Genomic DNA, 18,681 nt, shown 5'->3' on the forward strand with positions numbered 1-18,681 from the left:
TGCTTAAAACTCCCTCTCCTTCTCCTTCTGCCCCTCTCCTCCCACTCTCTCTCTCTTTCTCTCTCTCTCTCTTAAATAAATCAATCTTAAAAACAAATAGTTCTGAAGATGGATGGTGGTGATGGTTGCACAACAGCATGAATGTACTTAATGCCAGTGAACTGACCACTTAAAAATGGTCAACATGGGGGGCACAGTCAGTTAAGCATCTGCCTCTTGGACTTGGCTCAGGTCATGATCTCAGGGTCACGAAATCCAGCCCCACATCAGACTCCACAATCAGTGCAGAGTCTGCTTGAAACTCTTTCCCTCCCTTCTCACGTTCTCTAAAATATAAAATCTTTTTTTTAAAAAAATGGTTAACATGGTAAATTCTGTTATTTACAATTTACATCAAAAAATTAAATTTAGGGGCGCCTGGGTGGCTCAGTCGGTGAAACGCCTGCCTTTGGTTCAGGTCATGATCCCAGGGTCCTGGAATCAAGCCCTGCAACTGGCTCCCTGCTCCACGAGGAGCCTGCTTCTCCCTCTCCCTCTGCCTGCCGCTGCCCCTGCCTGCGCGCTCACTCTCGCACTCTCTTTCTCTGTCAAATAAATAAATAAAATCTTTTAAAAAATTATACTTAAAAATACAGGATACAGAAGACTGCAGAAAATAGCTTGATCTTTGTTATGAAAAAAACTTATATATACATCTGTGCATTATGATTTCTAGGATATAAAACTTAAGTCTGAAACGTAAGTGTTGGGTAACGTAGAGGTTGGGTAGGGAGACCTTTCATATTACATTCCTCTGTGCTTCTTCCAAATTAGCATGAATGTATTATTCTTATAATTAAGGACCTTCTTCTTAAAATTAATCATCACAGAACCTCAAAATCAAAAAATACACAGAAGAATACTGTTATCATTTTGACTCAGTGTTAATGAATTGTGAATAAAAGCTATATTTATTTGGCACTGATTATATACCAAGTCTATGTTAAGCACTTTATATTCATCCTCACAATCCTATGAGTTAGGACTGCTAACATTACTATTTTACAGATGAGAAAACAGAGACGCTGAACTCCTCCTGGGTTGTAAGCAATCACTGGGCTCTGAAACCCGGCAATGTGGCTCCGGAGTCCACGCTCCTAACTCCTGTGCATTAATGCCGGGCAGAAACCAAATACTGATAAAACTGTTCTTGAACGAAAGAGCACTAAAGAGGCAAGTGAAGGTATATTAACTCTATTTTCCTATTTGAACTACCACACTGATTGTGGTAGGAGGCTGTGTGACAGAACAATCTGAGACCACAGCTGGCCCACAATGTGTCAATGGCCCCATTTGCAGTACCAGGGGGATCCTCCCACGTGCGATTTTAAGTTTGAAAAAACCTGATGTGTATGCTGACCACTTAAAATTGGTTTTTGTCCTAGGTGAATGACTTCTCCAGTCCCAGGCGACCGCGACTACTGCCGTGCATTTGCACACCCAGTAGCCCTTCTTCCATGCCCCTCCTGCTGCCGTCACCCTTCCAACTTGGCCACTTCTTCAAACCCTGACTTCCAATCCGTCCCACCCACACTGCCTCACTGCTCTACGGCTCTAACAGCTTCTAGACCAACGAAGTGCTTTACTCAGCTCCCATTCACTAGGCACCTTCTCTGGCAGCCTATCTTTAACCTAACGAGGTCTATCGGGGGGCTTCTCTCGTTCTTCCGTCCTCCACGGGAAGTACCTACAGTCCTCTTTGCCTTCTTAAAAACAACAAAAAAAGAAAGAACTTCCCTTACCCTGTCATCTACTCTTTTCCTTTTATCCTAGAAAAGGTAAACCTGGCTTCTTTCCTTCTGGCTTTTTTCAAACTACTGCTCTTTACCACTGCACTCCCAGTCCCAGCTCCACCCCCAGCAGCAAAATGGAACCTGCGGTAACTCACAGGAATAAGACAGCATGTTAACTACCACAGCAACCACAAGCTAGTACAAAGGCTAGTTTTTCTAGAATTCTGCAAGTTAAACTATTAACTGGACCAGAAGATTTCAGTTCCCTCCTAATGTTTTTTCAAGGGGCTTCGTCGTCTTCTGCGTTAGAGAACAATTCTTTGCTGCTCTACCAACCTCAGCAGTTTTCAGTCTGTTTAAGTCCCATTTAAATGTAAAATATGTTGCAAATATGGGGTTATTAATACCAGTTAGAGCATCGAATTTTGTTAATGATTCTTTCTCTAAAACAGGTATTCGACTATCCTTAATATAAATAATTGCCCCGTGTTTCCATGTTGGCTTCTTTTTTGAACAAGATAATCGCTTCCACAGGTTCATGAGTGTCTGGATTCAGTTATGTGAAATCTGGGTTTAAGAAAAGGTTGAGAACGGCTCCAGGACATTAAGTCAGAGTTTTCTTAGGAAATCCGTCCATAGTACTAATCCACCCATAAATGACATTCCTTTACATATACAAAATCTGCTCAACTCTTTCAGTATTTTGTCCATATGAAACAAATGCCCTGTCAGCTACCAGTGTGTTGTATGAGGATGGTTCAAAACTATAAAAATAACTATTTAGGCAAATATGTCTCTGTAAAAATTTTCAAATCTAGAGCATGTTTTCAAAGTCTTTTATCACAATATAGGATACTTTGGAAAAAAGAATATATGCAAGCTGGAGAAACACTAATTTTATAGAAGAATTATAAATTTTACCTGTCTACAAGAATTTGATTGGTTTTCTTCCAATCTTCGACTGCAGAAATTTCCTTTGCCTCCAGTTTCTGTTTCAAACTATTTATTTCTGATTCATAATAAGCTCGAAGATCTGCCATGTGTCGAGCATGCTTTTCCTTCAGGTTCTGCCTAATTCTGTTGTTGAGGGCAAAAAAAATTTTAGGAGTGCCGTTTCCTCACTCCCTATCCCACAAGAGAAACCAAGAACACAATCTTTCTCATAAGCAAAAGTACAGCCTTTTTCCTCTGCACACCCACAGAAAACATAATAGATTAATACACATGTTGACAACTAATTAAGCAAAAAAAGAAAAGACAAGGATTAATTTGTAGATGTTTTACCTTAAAAATGCTGTATCTCTTTTTTTAAGATTTTATACATTAGGGAAGGTCAATAAAAATCATTTTCATCATTCAAGCAGACATCATACAAAATCTATTAACATTACAAGCCATGCACTGAAATACATACTTGGACAATATCACAGGATCTTCCAGGGAAGCCAAGGAAATGCATTCTGGGATACTGTTGACTGTCCCTGGAAGCTGTGACTGACTGACTGAGGCTGAGGTTACCATGACAGTGTTTTCTTCATCTACAGTATTGACGGAGATGTCATTACTAGTAATAGTATAAACTGAAGGAAACGTGGAACTGGTCCTGCTTTCATTATGGAATCCATGATTTTTCCAAGAGTCCACTGGTGAAGCTTTTGTATTTGAAGGATATTTTGGGAATCCAGATAACTGAGAAGCGATATTACTTGCTTGTGAAAATGAGTCTATGTCAGAGTGACTAGACATACTAGGTTCTAGAACAGAGTCTGGTGAAAAGGACATTCTGTCATCGAGGGCATTCAAAAAGCCTTGTGGTTGAACCCCTGAAATCTGCTGATTTGGCTTCATGTGTAACGTTGGATCTAGAGTTAGTACCTAGAAATTAAGACAGATAACAGTAAGGTTTTGCCCTCAGTACTCAGTGTTCGTTTTTCAGTGAGTAGACTTTAGATCTCCTAGGGAAAATATAGCTTAAGATAAAAGTTAAGAGTCATGAAGCATGTTTCATTTTCACTCAGCAGAGTGTTGACAATTTACCTCTGGTGGATGATTTGGGTTGGAAGCAGAAGTGAGATTCCTCTCAGGTAACTGCTTGCTTTCCCTTTGTTTTTTATGATAAATATCCTTCAGTGATGGTAGCTTCATCTCATTACTAGTATTAGACTTAAAAATATGAAACAAAATTATTTAAATGGTATTATCAACGATGAAAAAAGTTTACTGATATCAAGATCAGCACCACAAAAAGATTTTTGAAAGATTTTAAATGAATTGAGACTCTAGACTGTCAGATGTCTAAAACAAATTTAGAAGTCATTACCTGTTAATTATGAGTCTTCCTCAGAATGAAAAAGATTAATATCCCCTAACAATGAATATTAAGGTGATAATCTGAGCCTAAGTTACTTAGTAGCCTAAGAATACTTCTAAAGAATAAAAAACTTTGGTAGCCCCCTCTGCTCAAGAAAAAATCAAGTTTTCAGGTAAGAAAAGACTTCATCATGAATGACCAAAGCAGGATGAGAAGACTTCTGGCCAAATTAGTATCATGTGACTCAGGGGGACAGGTATATAGAGGTACCTATGTAGTTATTTTCCTATTTTTTTTTAAAGATTTATTTATTTTAGAGGGAGGAGAAAGCACATACACACAAGCAGGGGGAGGGGCAGGGGGGAAAGAAAGACAGAGAATCCTCAAGCAGACTCCCCACTGAGCAAAGGACTCCCCACCCACTACACAGGGCTCAATCCCAGAACCCAGAGATCATGAGCCGAAATCAAGAGTCGGACACTCAACTGACTGAGCCACCCAGGCGCCCCTTCCTATTTTTTTAAGAGTTGGCAGACAAAAAAAAAAAAAAAAAAGTGTTAAGGAAGAAGTTACCCAACAGAAATAAGCCCCTTTTAAAAACTCATAAAATAAAAAGATATGATCCTAATTTCTACATCTTGAAGTCGGGGCTCTGCCACATTGGAAATGTTGCAAAGAGGTCTAAGCTCCAAACATTAAAACCTCAGCCTTAAATTATTTCAAGGTGGGATCTATTGTAGGGCATGAGGGTGGACCATTTAACCTTGGGCCTCAAATTTAAACTGTAGACATTCTCTTAAATGAGATTATAGATTCAGCAGGAGATACAATGAATGAATACATTCACATGTAGCTTTAAATTTGTGTCCCATTTCCACACCCTACACAGGCTGCAGAATAATACCATGAATTAGTATTTTTAAATAAACCCTATAACTAGCTTGTGAATAAGATGATCAAACTTTTTGTGTGTGCATGGGGGCACTTGGGTGTCTCAGTCGGTTAAGCGTCAGACTTCAGCTCAGGTCATGATCTCGGGGTCCTGAGATGAGGTCCCCAGGGTCTCCGCTTGTCCCTCTCCCTCTGCCCCTCCCCCTGCTCATGCCTCTCTCACTCTAATAAAATCTTAAAAAAAAACAAAACAAAACGTTTTGTATGTGCATTAAAGCCATGAATACGTTGAATGTAAACCCTTAAAATTCATAATTTCTGTAATTTACTTTGGAATTTTACTTTTTATATACCAACAACCCAAAGGCCCTGTCAAGTCTTCCAGCCTGTAACAAGCAGAGCACTCTGGATGCGGCTTCAAGCCCGAGGAATCCCTGCCTGGTGGTTTGGGTGAGCAGTTGCAATTCTTCTATTTAGAGCCCATGGTAGTACAAGGAACCATTTTTCACCATTTTCCACTTCTATGATTTCTCTTCATATTTTAACATCTCTGAAGTGAGGATGCCTCTTGTAATTAATGGCATCTTACACTGCTTCTGGTCAAGTAGCAATTGCAACATAATCGTCACTGCCTGCTCACACGCAAATATCGAAGACATCAAAATTGGCCAAACAGGTGTCAGCAGTCTGGAAGAAAATCCTAGAGACTACACCGGAGCCCCTGAGACCCAGTGTTTAAGGGATGGTGAATCCTATATGTTTAGCGACATTCCCCCATCTGGGAGCCAAACGTAGGCCGGTTCTTCATAACCACTAAGTCAGGTAAAAACTCAGCACCAAGGCCTTTCCTCCTTTTTTATTTTTTTTTTCTTTTTTTTTTTTTTTTTAAAGGTTTTATTTATTTATTCATTCAACAGAGATAGAGACAGCCAGCGAGAGAGGGAACACAAGCAGGGCAGTGGGAGAGGAAGAAGCAGGCTCATAGCGGAGGAGCCTGATGTGGGGCTTGATCCCATAACGCCGGGATCACGCCCTGAGCCGAAGGCAGACGCTTAACCGCTGTGCCACCCAGGCGCCCCATCCTCCTTTTTTAAAAAATGCCAAATCCTCCGAGCTCTTCACGGCTCAAGGAAAACAGTATGTGGAAAAACACAGAAACCAACACTGAGTTGAAAAGAGAGTGTAAGCCTCTGTAGGTGAAGAAGTTTTAACAAACTTATTTCACTTTTTTGTCCTTTTTAAGTGTGTAAGAGTTCTTTGATAAAAATCAATGTTTAATTAGGTCTACAAACTCTTTCAATAAGAATAAAATATAAATTCTACTGTATCAGTGCTCTCTTTCTAATTTTGGGGGGGGTTAGAATATGAAACAGGAAGTCTTAAAGGTGACAGTATCTTAGAATCACCAAAATACAGTATTCATTTACTGATGGTGCAGATAATGTCACACACACAGTGAGCCCTGTAATCACAAAGCCCACTGAGCCTTCCGGCGCCTCACAATATCATTCCTCAGCCTTCCTCTCTCTGTGTTTATCTCTCTTTTTCACTCCTCTCCTGAAGGATGGGATGCTGGTTTCTGCCCCATTGTGGGACTCTGATGTCTACGCATATGCTGTTCTCCCACTGCCCTGCTGATGCCTGTCACTCATGCTTACAGCTCTCCTGGTTACTTTCATCGTAATCTCTCCTTTTCCCCAAACTACTTTCTCACCACCTGACCAAAATACAGAAGTGAGATATGTACATGGACATACACAAGCTGGATAGTTTTATTTCATTGCTCTGAAGCAAAGAAAATATTTACATTTCATGCTCAAAGAAAATTACTACACCAAATTAAAATACTCAAAATTATGGCACAAATGGATTAGCAGGAGGGCATAATAGGATGGAGAATCAAAACCAGGTGTAGGAACAGCAGAAATAGTTGTCTGTGGACCTACTATATTTAGAATAGTAGGCACAAAATCATATTTTAATTTTACAACACATTAACCAGGCATTTTTAATTCTACTCTTAAGTAACTTTCCTATGATTGCATAAGACAATGAATGAGAGACCAAATTTGAAAGCAGTTATAATTTAAAGCCCAGGCTTTTTTTAGTTTATCAGAAATTGGAAAACACAACATTTATAATGAAATGGCGTACTTAACTACAACTGTATAACGCAAACATATACACATAATGTGTTTTTAAATTACCTGGCCTGGGGACGTATCTGTGGAGGAGGCCGGTACACACGTCTTCTCTAAAGTCTCAGGCAAAGAGTGATACATGTCCCTCTCCTCCAGCTTCCAATAAGTCAAACCTATTACACACAAATACAGAGGACAGAAGACTGAGGAAAGAGAACTAAAATGCTTTCTAGGAGAACTTATTTCTACTTAAAGAAAATTAAATATCGGAAGTAACTAGTTTTAGGCTATCTGGATACGGGACGTTGGATTTTGATGGCAAAGAATCTCCTAATTGCCTTACCATGTAAGAGTTCTAATTTAATGATCCAAATATTTAAAACCAAAATATATTATTAAAAGGCAAAATATAGGGTGCCTGGCTGGCTCAGGGGATAGAACATGCGACTCTTGATCTCAGAGTTGTGAGTTCAAGCCTGATGTGGGGTGTAGAGATTATTAAAAAAAAAATAAACTTAAAAAAAGTCAAGATAAACTAGTACAATCTAAACTATATTTCTTAAAGGACAACAATTTCCTTATAAGCAGTACAGAAAATGCAATATAAAGAATTCAATGGTTCAAATACATATCGAGTGTTTATTGTGCCAGGCTGGGGGGCAGGAAATGTGAGACATGAACAGTAAGTAAATCACGAGGTATACCCATTAGGTTAGAAGGCGGTAAGCACCCTAAAGGTAAGATTTAAAAATCAGGTAAAAGTGAATATGCAGTGTGTGTGGAAGGGTGCTCAGGGCTGGCTCACTGCAAGGTAACAAGATAAGAGAAAGCATCTTAGCCATGTATGAGGGAGGTCCCCTATATAAGAGGTGGGGAGAACGTTTCAAATAGAGGAAGCAGCAAAGCAAAAGCCCTAAAAGGAGAACACATCTGGCATATTTAAGCAAACAGCCTCTCTGCTGAAGCAGAGAAAAGGAGCAGCAGAAAAGGAGGTCAAACAGGACAGGGCTAGATCTTGCTGGGCCTCTGGGCATCTATAAAGACTCCGGGTGCTCTTCTGAGGGAAAGAGCATAGCAGGGCTCTGCGCAGAGGAGTCACATGATCTGACCCATCCTTAAGAAGGATCCTACAGGCTACTGTGTTGAGAACAGATGGAAGGGCGCAAGAGTGAGGGCAGGGAGGCTGGGCAGGAAGCTGCAGAAACCCAGGTGACAGGTGATGGGAACGCTCTGAGGGCGACAGCATGACGGTGGGGGAATTCAGCAATTTGCATCCTGCAATGCTAACTCATCCTGACAAACTGGATGTGGGATTGTGGGGGGAAATCAGTATGTTACATCATTAAAACTAAAATAAGCTTACCATGGAGAGTAAAGAATGGCTCACAAAGGGTTTGAATTTCTTAATTCATTCTGCAGCACCTGGAAAATGCTGAGATGACTTTTGCAACTGTTTGAAATAACTGTAAAAGTACTTTTTCCATCTATTTACAGAATGTGCAACACAAATTAATGCAAGGAAGTCCGATTTAGCAGAGGCACAACACAGCATGTAACAGATTTACAGAAACCACTCTGTTACACTGCATGGGATTATCTTCCTATGAGAAATGCAGATTGAGGTGTTATAAAAAAAAAAAATAAGTATCATACCTGTTCCTGAATCGGACATCCAAGAGTTTGGACTCTCCTCTGGTTTACTGAGGTAAAAAGCATGAGGATGCTTAGCAGCAGTGAAATTAGACTATAAGGCAAGAGAGAAAACGATCAGCTGACAGCTGAAAATCATTAGGCACAAGCTGCCGACCCCAGGAATGGGAGCCAGGTGTCAGACCCCGGCAGAGAGAAAGTCTCAGAGGCTTCATGAGGAAGGAAGCAGCCCCGGTTTTCCCCGCGACTACAGAATGCAAAATGACAGGAATTAACCGGGACAGATTTTCTTTCCCTGTGTGTTTACAGAAGTTTATCTTGGTTCTGTGGAGCTGGAAGAACACCACCGGCCACTGGAGCTACTTAAGGAGTTCAGAGCGAAACTGTATTTGTAATTTACCAGCCACATCCAAAAGAAATTCAAAGTGCCTGGAACTGAAGTCATCTAGTATAAAAATGAATGTGAAAGCCCTAACAATTCATCGTTATCATTAAAGGTACAATAATTCAAACTCTGAAAACCGCATTCAGTAATCTCAAGTAGTAAACTGTGTCTTACGTCTAGGCAACTAGTTACTAATCCCAGAAAAGGCTCGAAATGCTTACTTACCATCAATTCTAAGAACAATTCTGAGCTAACTACTCCTCACAGTATCTCTGGCATTGTCACAAGAAATCCTTGTTTGCAAACAGAAGAGTATTTTTAGCAGATTTTTTTCTTACCAGTTCCACCATCACCAAACTTTTAATTCCTGTTAAAAAGTATTTAAGCTGCACTTGTTTACGATCACCTGTGGACCCACAGCAAAAGTACAAGGATGCTGAGGGACGTCACTCTCCCTACCAAAGCCGGCGTTTTCACCTCAGCCTCCTAAAGCACTACTCTGTTTCTTGTTCACCAAATGAGAAATTCCTAGGTCATCTTTTGTCTCTTCTAAAACTCCTACCTATTCAAATTTCTGTCAAGTCTCAGTCCTGAACACGCCAGAAAAAGCTGACAGCACAAGGCTAAACGAAAAATACCAAGTAACAATATTGTGTCCTCTTCCCAGTCCGCCGGTGCCAACTTTAATGCACTGAGCAGACCCAACAGTGGGCGGGGGGCTCCCCTTGCCCAGCTGCTGCTGCATTACTGAGCACACCAGGCCTCGCCTTTTTTTTTTTTTTAAGATTTTATTTATTCATTTGACAGAGAGAGAGACAGCCAGCGAGAGAGGGAACACAAGCAGGGGGAGTGGGAGAGGCAGAAGCAGGCTCCCAGCTGAGCAGTGAGTCCGATGTGGGGCTCCATCCCAGAACCCTGGCATCACGCCCTGAGCTGAAGGCAGACCCTCAACGACTGAGCCACCCAGGCGCCCCCAGGCCTCGCTTTTAATGAAAGAGAGAAGTGTGGAGCAAGGAAAAGTCCTTCCCAAGAAGCTGCCCTATGCCTGGCACGGGGACCTTCACTAATGTCAGCAAGAGTCGAGTCACCCATCCGAGAAACCACTCCCGAGTCCTGCTGCCCGGGAATGGAAACGTCAAGTCTGTCTCCAACAAAGGACCAAGGGAAATCCTTACGCTAAACAACAGCCATTTCAAGATGTGCTTCAGGGGCGCTTGGGTGGCGCAGTCGTTAAGCGTCTGCCTTCGGCTCAGGGCATGATCCCAGTGTTCTGGGATCGCTCCTCCACTAGGAGCCTGCTTCTTCCTCTCCCACTCCCCCTGCTTGTGTTCCATCTCTCTCTGTCTAATAAATAAATTAAAAATAAATTTAAAAATCTTAAAAAAAAAGATGTGCTTCAAAATAGCTAGTACCCAAAAGAAACTACCATTGTAGAAAGAGAAAACTGGATCCCAACAGAATTCTGACCATAAGGATTCCCTGATTTAGACTGAAACTAGAAAAAACAGGAGAAGAGGAAGGATGAAACAAAGAGTTCCAACTTGGTGAATTCACACAATTTGATTCAGGATTATGCAGGTAGGAAATGCATTTCAGGTGTGGGGCTTTGGATTCATCAACTACCATTATCTGAAAATCATTTAGGGAGGCCTGGATGGCTCAGTCGTTAAGTGTCTGCCTTCGGCCCAGGGCGTGATCCCGCCATTCTGGGATCACGCCCCGCATCAGGCTCCTCCGCTGGGAGCCTGCTTCTTCCTCTCCCACTCCCCCTGCCTGTGTTCCCTCTCTCGCTGGCTGTTTAAATGAAAATCATTTAAAACTCAACTACCAAAGAAACTTAATTTCCCATAATGATTTACTACCAAAAATATCACTCACCTTTAAAAAAAAAAAAAAGGAAAGGGGCACCTGGGTGGCTTGGTCGGTTGACCATCCAACTCTTGGTTTTGACTGAGGTCATCACCTCAGAGTCCTGGGATCAAGCCTCGCATCAGGCTCTGAGCTCAGAGCAGAGTCTGCTTGAGATTCTCTCCCTCTCCCTCTGCCTCTGCCCCTCCCTCAGCGCTTGAGCACCTGTGCATGCACTTGCTCTTTCTGGCTCTCTCTCTAAAGTAATAAATGGAAGGGTGCCTGGGTGACTCAGTTGGTTAAGCATCTGCCTTCAGCTCAGGTCTTGATCTCAGGGCCATGCGATTAAGCCCCACACTGCACTCCCTGCTCAGCAGGGAGTCTGCTTCTTCCCCTCCCCCTGCTCTCTCCCTCTCTCTCTCCCCTAAATAAATAAAGTGAGAGAAAGAAAGAAAGAAAGAAAGAAAGAAAGAAAGAAAGAAAGAAAGAAAGATTGATTTTCTTTTTCTGCCAACCTAATCCAATGAAAAAAGCAACCTTCACCCCATCTCCAAATATTATCATGTTCTCACACCAAACAAGAATATAGCATCCTGATGGCACATAGGTTCAAAGCAGTACTATGAATGCAGCACTACAGGGAGCTTGCAGGTCTTAGAGGCTTGGCGGCTCCTGTAGCTTTCTGAACCCTCACTTCCCTCCTGAACACAAACCGAATTTGTTCAAGAACAGTGATACAGAGAAGCCTAAGTATCACAGGCTGAAGAATGAAAATTTACTGAAAGAAAAAAGAACGGGGCCTTAGGAAGGCTGAGGGACTGTCTTCTTATGACTTCCATTTAATTTTTTTCACAGGATGATGGAAAGACCATGTTTATGATGATCAAGAAGTGGCCAATTTCTAAAGGTATCAAGTTTGCAGAGACTCGATTTTGCAATTTCAATGTATTATACTAAACGATGTTACTCTACGATAATTTAAGCCAAAAGGGCTTCAAAGATGCTTAAAACTTACTCAATATCTGTAACTCTCTAAGAAAAACAGCTTCTAGATTAGCCAAAGGGCCACACAGAATTTAAACATGTAATCTCTCACAATTTGGGTTATAAATTCAGAGTTGTCTAGAAGCATTCGCACATATAGTACTACTACTTACAACCTACTGGTAATACAAATTATTTGAGGGCTTAAAAAAAGTTAAATGGATTACTCTCTAGCTAAATGTAAACAGTTGCAGTATAAAGAGAATTAGAACCTTTACAAAATGGTTTTCACTTTTTACAGTACTTTATTCCTCTTTAGTTCTGATTTCCAGACTACTAAAGAACCAATGCTTAGAGCAAATCATTGTTTCCAATCCTCTGAGACACCCAAAGGAAGACAGGTCAATGGAACAAATTAATACTACCAAAGAAAGGGCAAAAAACTCATGCTGGTGAGCATGTGGCACCCTCCACATAATTATTAGTAGCTGAAGTGTGCCAGAATAAAGTGACTTGTCACCTACTTTCTCGCCTGGTGATTTCTTGGCTTGCTCATCTCCTTGCATAGATTTTGAACACCCCTCTTCTGTAAGTGCTCTCTTTGGTTGGTTCTGCTTCAGCTTTTGTGCCCATGATGTTATAGATTTACTATTCAAAAAGAGAAAACCAAAATTATTCTCTTTAGATGCTGTCCTTCACACATAAAACTAAACATTAGTAGACACTAGTCAGTGGAAAATGCTTTGAGTTGTTTTTCTAATAGGAGAGAAAAGATGGATTTTTATTGACTCACCTAAATTTCTTTTTACGATTTATTACCAAAGGCAAAGTGAACAAAAAAACTAATGGTGATTAATAATACATATAGCTGTAGCCATGGAATAGAACAAACCTGATCACAGTGGCCCATTCAAGTACTCAATATATCCCTACAGCAAAGCCTTCTCTATTTACAAGGACTAGTAATTATACTTATAGGTACACAAGATCTGTGTTGCTAGAGCTGAACACTTATTTTACAGGACACATTTTAGAGATACAAAACTGAACATTTAGGGTAAGTGACATAATTTTAAATGATTATTTGCTTTACAAACATCCAGCCATAGTTGTCATTAAACTTACAAAACTTCCTTATATAAAAAGCATTAAATTGGAGCGCCTGGGTGGTGCAGTCGTTAAGCGTCTGCCTTCGGCTCAGGGCGTGATCCTGGCGTTCCGGGATCGAGCCCCACATCGGGCTCCTCCACTAGGAGCCCGCTTTTTCCTCTCCCACTCCCCCTGCTTGTGTTCCCTCTCTCGCTGGCTGTCTCTCTCTGTCTAATAAATAAATAAATAAATCTTTAAAAAAAAAAAAGCATTAAATTGAATGTACTTGTGCATGATTTTTGGTTTCAAATTATATGCACATATGTGACAAAACTCCACGGTTGATACAGTCCTACACTCTTAATTTTCAGCAAGTTTATAGCGACCAGAAAATATAAAAGGTATTTTTCCGGCAGGGCCTCCCACCTGAGGACGTTATTAGTCTTACAACATTGCAAATGGGAAGAAAGTCAGATGTTGGTAATATATCATATGATTTCCATTTGCCACAGGCAATAAATACAAGACTCTGGTAAAGCTGCCAAGTGTTCAAATACACCTCATTTTATTACACTCAAAAAGGAGCTTGCTTTACTAGATTCTAAATGTAATAAACAAGCAAACCTCCCTTCAAATGATAGAGAAATTCTACTTACCTATTTGTTTTTCCACTGTATACTTCTGAAATCTTATTTTCGTCAAGAAAATGGTGTTCAAATTCACCAGGAAAAATGGAAATATCTTCCTTTAAAGATGCACAGAACTCTTCAGTGGTATGTATGTGAAAACTCTTGTTTTTTACACCATCTACAAGTGACTCCGTCTGCCCCAAAGGCTCTCCAAACTGTCCTTCAGAAACTTCTGTGTGCTCCATGAACTCCTGCGGGTCCTTAGATTTGTAGGTATTTAATTCGGAGACACAAAAGGTACCATACCCACTGCTCACTGAGCTACTATCCACATTGCAGTCTGCTTGTGACATGGATGTTTCTTGCTGCATTTCGGGTTCTGTAGACTTAGGATAACTGATAATAGGTTCATTTCTCTCACTGTTTTCAGAAAAAAAACCCATTTGACTTTCTGAAGATAATTGTTTGCTTAAAGAACTATCGGAGGGAGCCCAGGAAGTATTACTGGTCTGTAACTTGACTAAGTTTTTTATCTCCTCCTGTATTCGCTGAAAATAAAGTTATAGATCTGGGTAAGAAAGCATGTGAAACATTACATTTTCATAAATACTATGAAAATATTGCTTAAAAATATGAGTTATTACTCTAAAGAGAATCTGTTCTTCGTTCAAAAAACTGATATAAAGTATTAACTGCTTCTTCTTGCAAACCTTACAACATACAAAGAAGAATCAATATAAATAACAACTTACTTGAATTTGGTTGTGGAACTGCTCCTGCTGGGCAACTATCTGTTGTTGGCATTGTTTTTCCACCAAATTGAATAGTTGTAACCACCTGGTCTAATAAATTATAGAATATTTTAGTTCAACATACATTTTCATGTAATATTCACAGAAAAATTCCTCCAGTGGGAAAGGGCCTTTTTAAAATATATTTTTAATGTAAAATGTATAAACGGAATTAAATAGCTATAAAGCTACATTAAATGCAAAAACACAAAGGCACAGGCATGGTGACTCCTTTCTTATGTAATCCGTAGTCTGGGTAAACTTGAAGGTCTGGGTAAATCTTATTTTTCAAATGACATTTTAATTTGATGTCATCTGCTATCATTTCTGATTCATCAAGAATTGGCAGTTGTACTTTATATTTTTTCTTCCTTTCCTTGTGATAGCTAATGATTTTCTTAAACAATTCTTAGAAAAAAGAATCCCACATCTTAAAACAAGAAATAATTTGGTATTACGAGATTTAAACCCCTAATTTACTTGTAATTTAGGAAAACAAAACAAAAAAGAACCTTTTTCAAGTCAGATACTGAAGGGTTTGACAGCATTACAGCTGAGAGAGGAATGAAAAACTCACTCTGAAAACCCACGGAACTGGCTTAGCCCTCCCTTCAGTCACTTTTAGGTCCTCATCATCCTGATTCTCAAGAGGAGTCAGTACTCTTACGACCAGCCTACAAAACAAGGCAGGAAAGGGGGCCGGAGACGTCCAGAGGCTGGTGTACTTTCAGTAATAGACTCTACGCAATAATGTACAATAAGTAGCTACCATGAAAAAGCTCCCCTGTTAAAAACCATTCAATTATCTTTCCACTCCCGTATTCCTTACAGGGCCCCGAGTGATCTGGCCCATGCACTGCTCCCAACGTGATCTCATCCCTCTCTACCCCTCACTCGTGCACACCAGCCTCACCGGCCTCTACCTTTTCCCTGAACATGCCAAAACTGTCTTCCACCTCAAAAGCTTTGTCCTCACTCTACCCTCTACCTGGAAAGCTCTATCTCTAGCTCTTATCATGGCTTCTGCCCCTTCTTGCAATTTCAGCTTAACTGCCACCTTCTCAGTTTCCCAAACCATCCCACGGTTGCTCTCTCTCTAAACGTCATCCTGTGTATTGTCTTCATAGCCTTCACCACAACCAGAGAGCATCTCGTTTGTTCATTTTGTTACCCTGTCTGTCTCCAAAACCTAGGACACAGCGCCAAGGAAAGAGTGGGCACTCAAATATACAGTCTAAGTGAGTGTATAAAAATGTGAACTTCAGGGGCACCTGGCTGGCTCAGTCAGTGGAACATGCAACTCTTGATCTTGGGGTCGTGAGCGTGAGCCCCACATTGGGGGTAGAGTTTACTTGAAAAAAAAAATGTGAATTTCAAGCTGATTTTTTTCTTGGTATTACAGACTACACAATCCAGAGACTCTTCAGATTAAAGTCAGTTCAATAACGACAACAGAGCAGAATTAAACTGAAAGCTGTATAACAGTATTAAAGCAAAGAAGTAAAACCTCTCAGGATTGGAAAAGGAAACCTTCAAATTGAAATAAAACAGTACTAATAGGAAGTATTAATTTTAAATCAACTAACTTCAGGATAAGATAGGCTACATCAAATTCAGTTCTTTATTTTCTCAACTTATCTATAATATGAAGTATCTTAATCAAAACAAAAAAGAAATCAGGCAACAGTTTTATTAAGTTGTACTAACTTAAATACTTCAGGTGTTACTTTAACCTGATAAAGTTATTAGTCACAAAGAACCAGATTACAACGACAGAATAACATACACAACAACAACAACAACAAATGGCTTTATATTATGTGACACACTTAATGTTAATCACATCCTTATTATCATTTTCTTATTTAAGATTTGAATTAAAAGAGCTTACTCAGGATATAAATTGGTGGAGATTTTGTTCTTCCTAGTCAGATTCTATATTTTAATTTTCAAGAAACATATTTGAGAACATTATAATGCAGCAAATATAATTATTAACATAATTATTAATAACTGTTACTCATTTCTAAAATTATATGACCTGCATTTTACATAGCTTTGGAGGACTTGGGCATCTAATTAAAGCTCTCCCCTGCACACAGTTTTTGATGCTATTAGCCTGAAAGGGGTTTCTATGGTTTGGCCTCATAAATATCCCATTGGCTTTTGACATCCTGGGCCTGACTCCCAGCTCTCAACTAACAACCTGTGTGGTCCTCACAAGTAAATTTCATTTGTGCTTCTCATGAATTTATAAAATGGGAAGAGTAACACCTCATAGGTGGCTGGGAGGATTAAACTTCAAATTCAAATATGATGCATGTGAAGCAGTGATCTCAATGGGGGAACTATATTTTGAAAAACTGTGAGGTCACGGCTGTCACAAAGATAGCGAGGGCGCTACCAGCACTCAGTGGGCCCAGCGATGCAAATCACAGTACGGTCCCCAACAATGAAAAACCGTCCTGTGTCCATTTTATATTATAAAAATACCATATATTTTGCATAGCTTTCAAATCACCAAATTGTCCAGGAATCCAACTACAAGATGTTAAGTTTGTTTCAGAACTTGATCAGAAATTGGTCACTATTTCAAAAAATCATGTCCCCAAATGCAGTGCTGGGTCATAAGTACAACACGGTTGTATCCGCCCGTGTCCACAGCTGCTGCCTTCACAGTGAGGCTGCATATCAACACCAGACTGTGCTTCGCTGTGTCTTCTAACGTGGAAGCGCCTGCGCACTGATTTCATGTAAGTAACTTTTGTTCTTCCTCCTTATCACAGTTAAGAGGATGACTGTTTTTACCGTAGGTACAGGCAGGATGTATCTGTGAACTTCATTTCAGGATAATATAAGTTGATTTACTTTAAAAATTGTAAAATGTAACTGTAAAATGTAAATTAGTAAATTAATTGTAAAATTATAAAATGAGGGCTATGGGTCTAATAAGGTTGAGTGCCACGGACAAAAAGTGTCGGGTATGCTGCTTGGCAAACAGACACTCAATAAATTGTACACTTATAACTATTATCATATAACCATTACTTCGCTATACATAATCAGTAGCGCTAAATAGTTAAAATGCAAAAACAGTGAATTAAGACAAATTAGCTAATAACGTGCTTTAAAAATTTACCATCACAAAAATATTACCGACAGCAAGTATTTAAGAATGTATTAAAGTATTTCTATGTAAATGTGTTAAACATTATTTTCTATTAATCAAAATACATAACCTTCTCAAGTTTAAGCAATGATAAACTTCAGAATTTCAGGAAAGAGGTTTTAGAAAGAAATTCTAAAGAAATCAGATCTCCAGAGCTCTGAGCTCCACGAAAGGGTTTAATCTATGTTAATCCCTTACAAATGGTAGAAATCGAGCAAATGCTACTATTCCAAAAAAAGATGAAAACAGGAAATTCAGGGAAAAGAGGCAGGAATAAGACTGAACAATCGTTACCCCTCCCATTCTTCCTAAAACGCTACACACTAAAACGTCAGAGGATTTGGGTTTGGTATGCTGCAAAACACTAATGAACTGGAAAGATTTTACTGAAATGACAAGAAGGATATTTCATATTCTGTCAAAGTAAGAAATACCTTAAGAAACTATTTACTGAACAATTACATGTCTACATTACAAAAATTAAGTAGCCAATTAATATTAAACATAATAAAAATAATAATGTTATACCACAGATGAAGGAGAAAGGGTGTAAAGAAACTGGCTCAAATGTCAAGGTGTGAGTAGCTGGTTGCTTTGCCGGCTTATAAAAATCTGTATCTTAAATTCATAAATATATTCTGATTCTAAGATGCTGATTTCAAAGTATTAAAAGTAACAATTTCTAATGAAACATGAATTTGCCAGAAGAGCAATGCCTTATTTTTTTTTAAAAGCATGCTAATTCAGGTTCCTAAGCTAATGAATAAGTATATTGAAGTAAACATTTCACAAAACATTCCATTTTTAATTGTATCATTTTATAGGTCTCTTGTATTAGCATATACTGATTATTATATGGAAAAAACATAAAAATTGTAAAAACTTAAAACTCAATTTTCTTAAAGTTTCTAATAATACTCATTTTTATAACTTCAATGATTATGGATAATGAATGCAAATAACTACACTTAGGGGTGGCTGCCGAATCCTTAAACCAGGTATTCTTTCATTCTACTTATTA

The 18,681-nt window shown here is 39.4% G+C and overlaps 1 protein-coding gene across 8 annotated transcripts in view; it reads right to left on the bottom strand.

Annotated features, from left to right (window-relative positions):
- The window catches only part of MPHOSPH9 (M-phase phosphoprotein 9), a 60,546-nt gene that overhangs the window by 35,629 nt on the left and 6,236 nt on the right, over positions 1-18,681 (bottom strand). For 7 of the 8 annotated variants that reach the window (XR_015722336.1, XM_087857420.1, XM_045778296.2 and 4 more), the window contains 8 exons: positions 14,453-14,542; positions 13,728-14,248; positions 12,507-12,630; positions 8,769-8,859; positions 7,182-7,288; positions 3,810-3,935; positions 3,187-3,647; positions 2,694-2,849 (listed from right to left, as the gene is read on the bottom strand). Coding sequence is in view for 7 of the 8 variants with exons in the window: in XM_045778296.2 (XP_045634252.2) it covers positions 2,694-2,849; positions 3,187-3,647; positions 3,810-3,935; positions 7,182-7,288; positions 8,769-8,859; positions 12,507-12,630; positions 13,728-14,248; positions 14,453-14,542 (1,676 nt within the window). In the remaining variant the exon portion in view is untranslated. The remainder of the gene's footprint in view (positions 1-2,693; positions 2,850-3,186; positions 3,648-3,809; positions 3,936-7,181; positions 7,289-8,768; positions 8,860-12,506; positions 12,631-13,727; positions 14,249-14,452; positions 14,543-18,681) is intronic. The other variant, XM_087857418.1, reaches the window with a different exon arrangement.

This window comes from Ursus americanus, chromosome 30 (assembly GCF_024610735.1).
Source record: "Ursus americanus isolate L20-20 chromosome 30, mUrsAme1.1.p, whole genome shotgun sequence".
NCBI classification, from domain to species: domain Eukaryota; kingdom Metazoa; phylum Chordata; class Mammalia; order Carnivora; family Ursidae; genus Ursus; species Ursus americanus.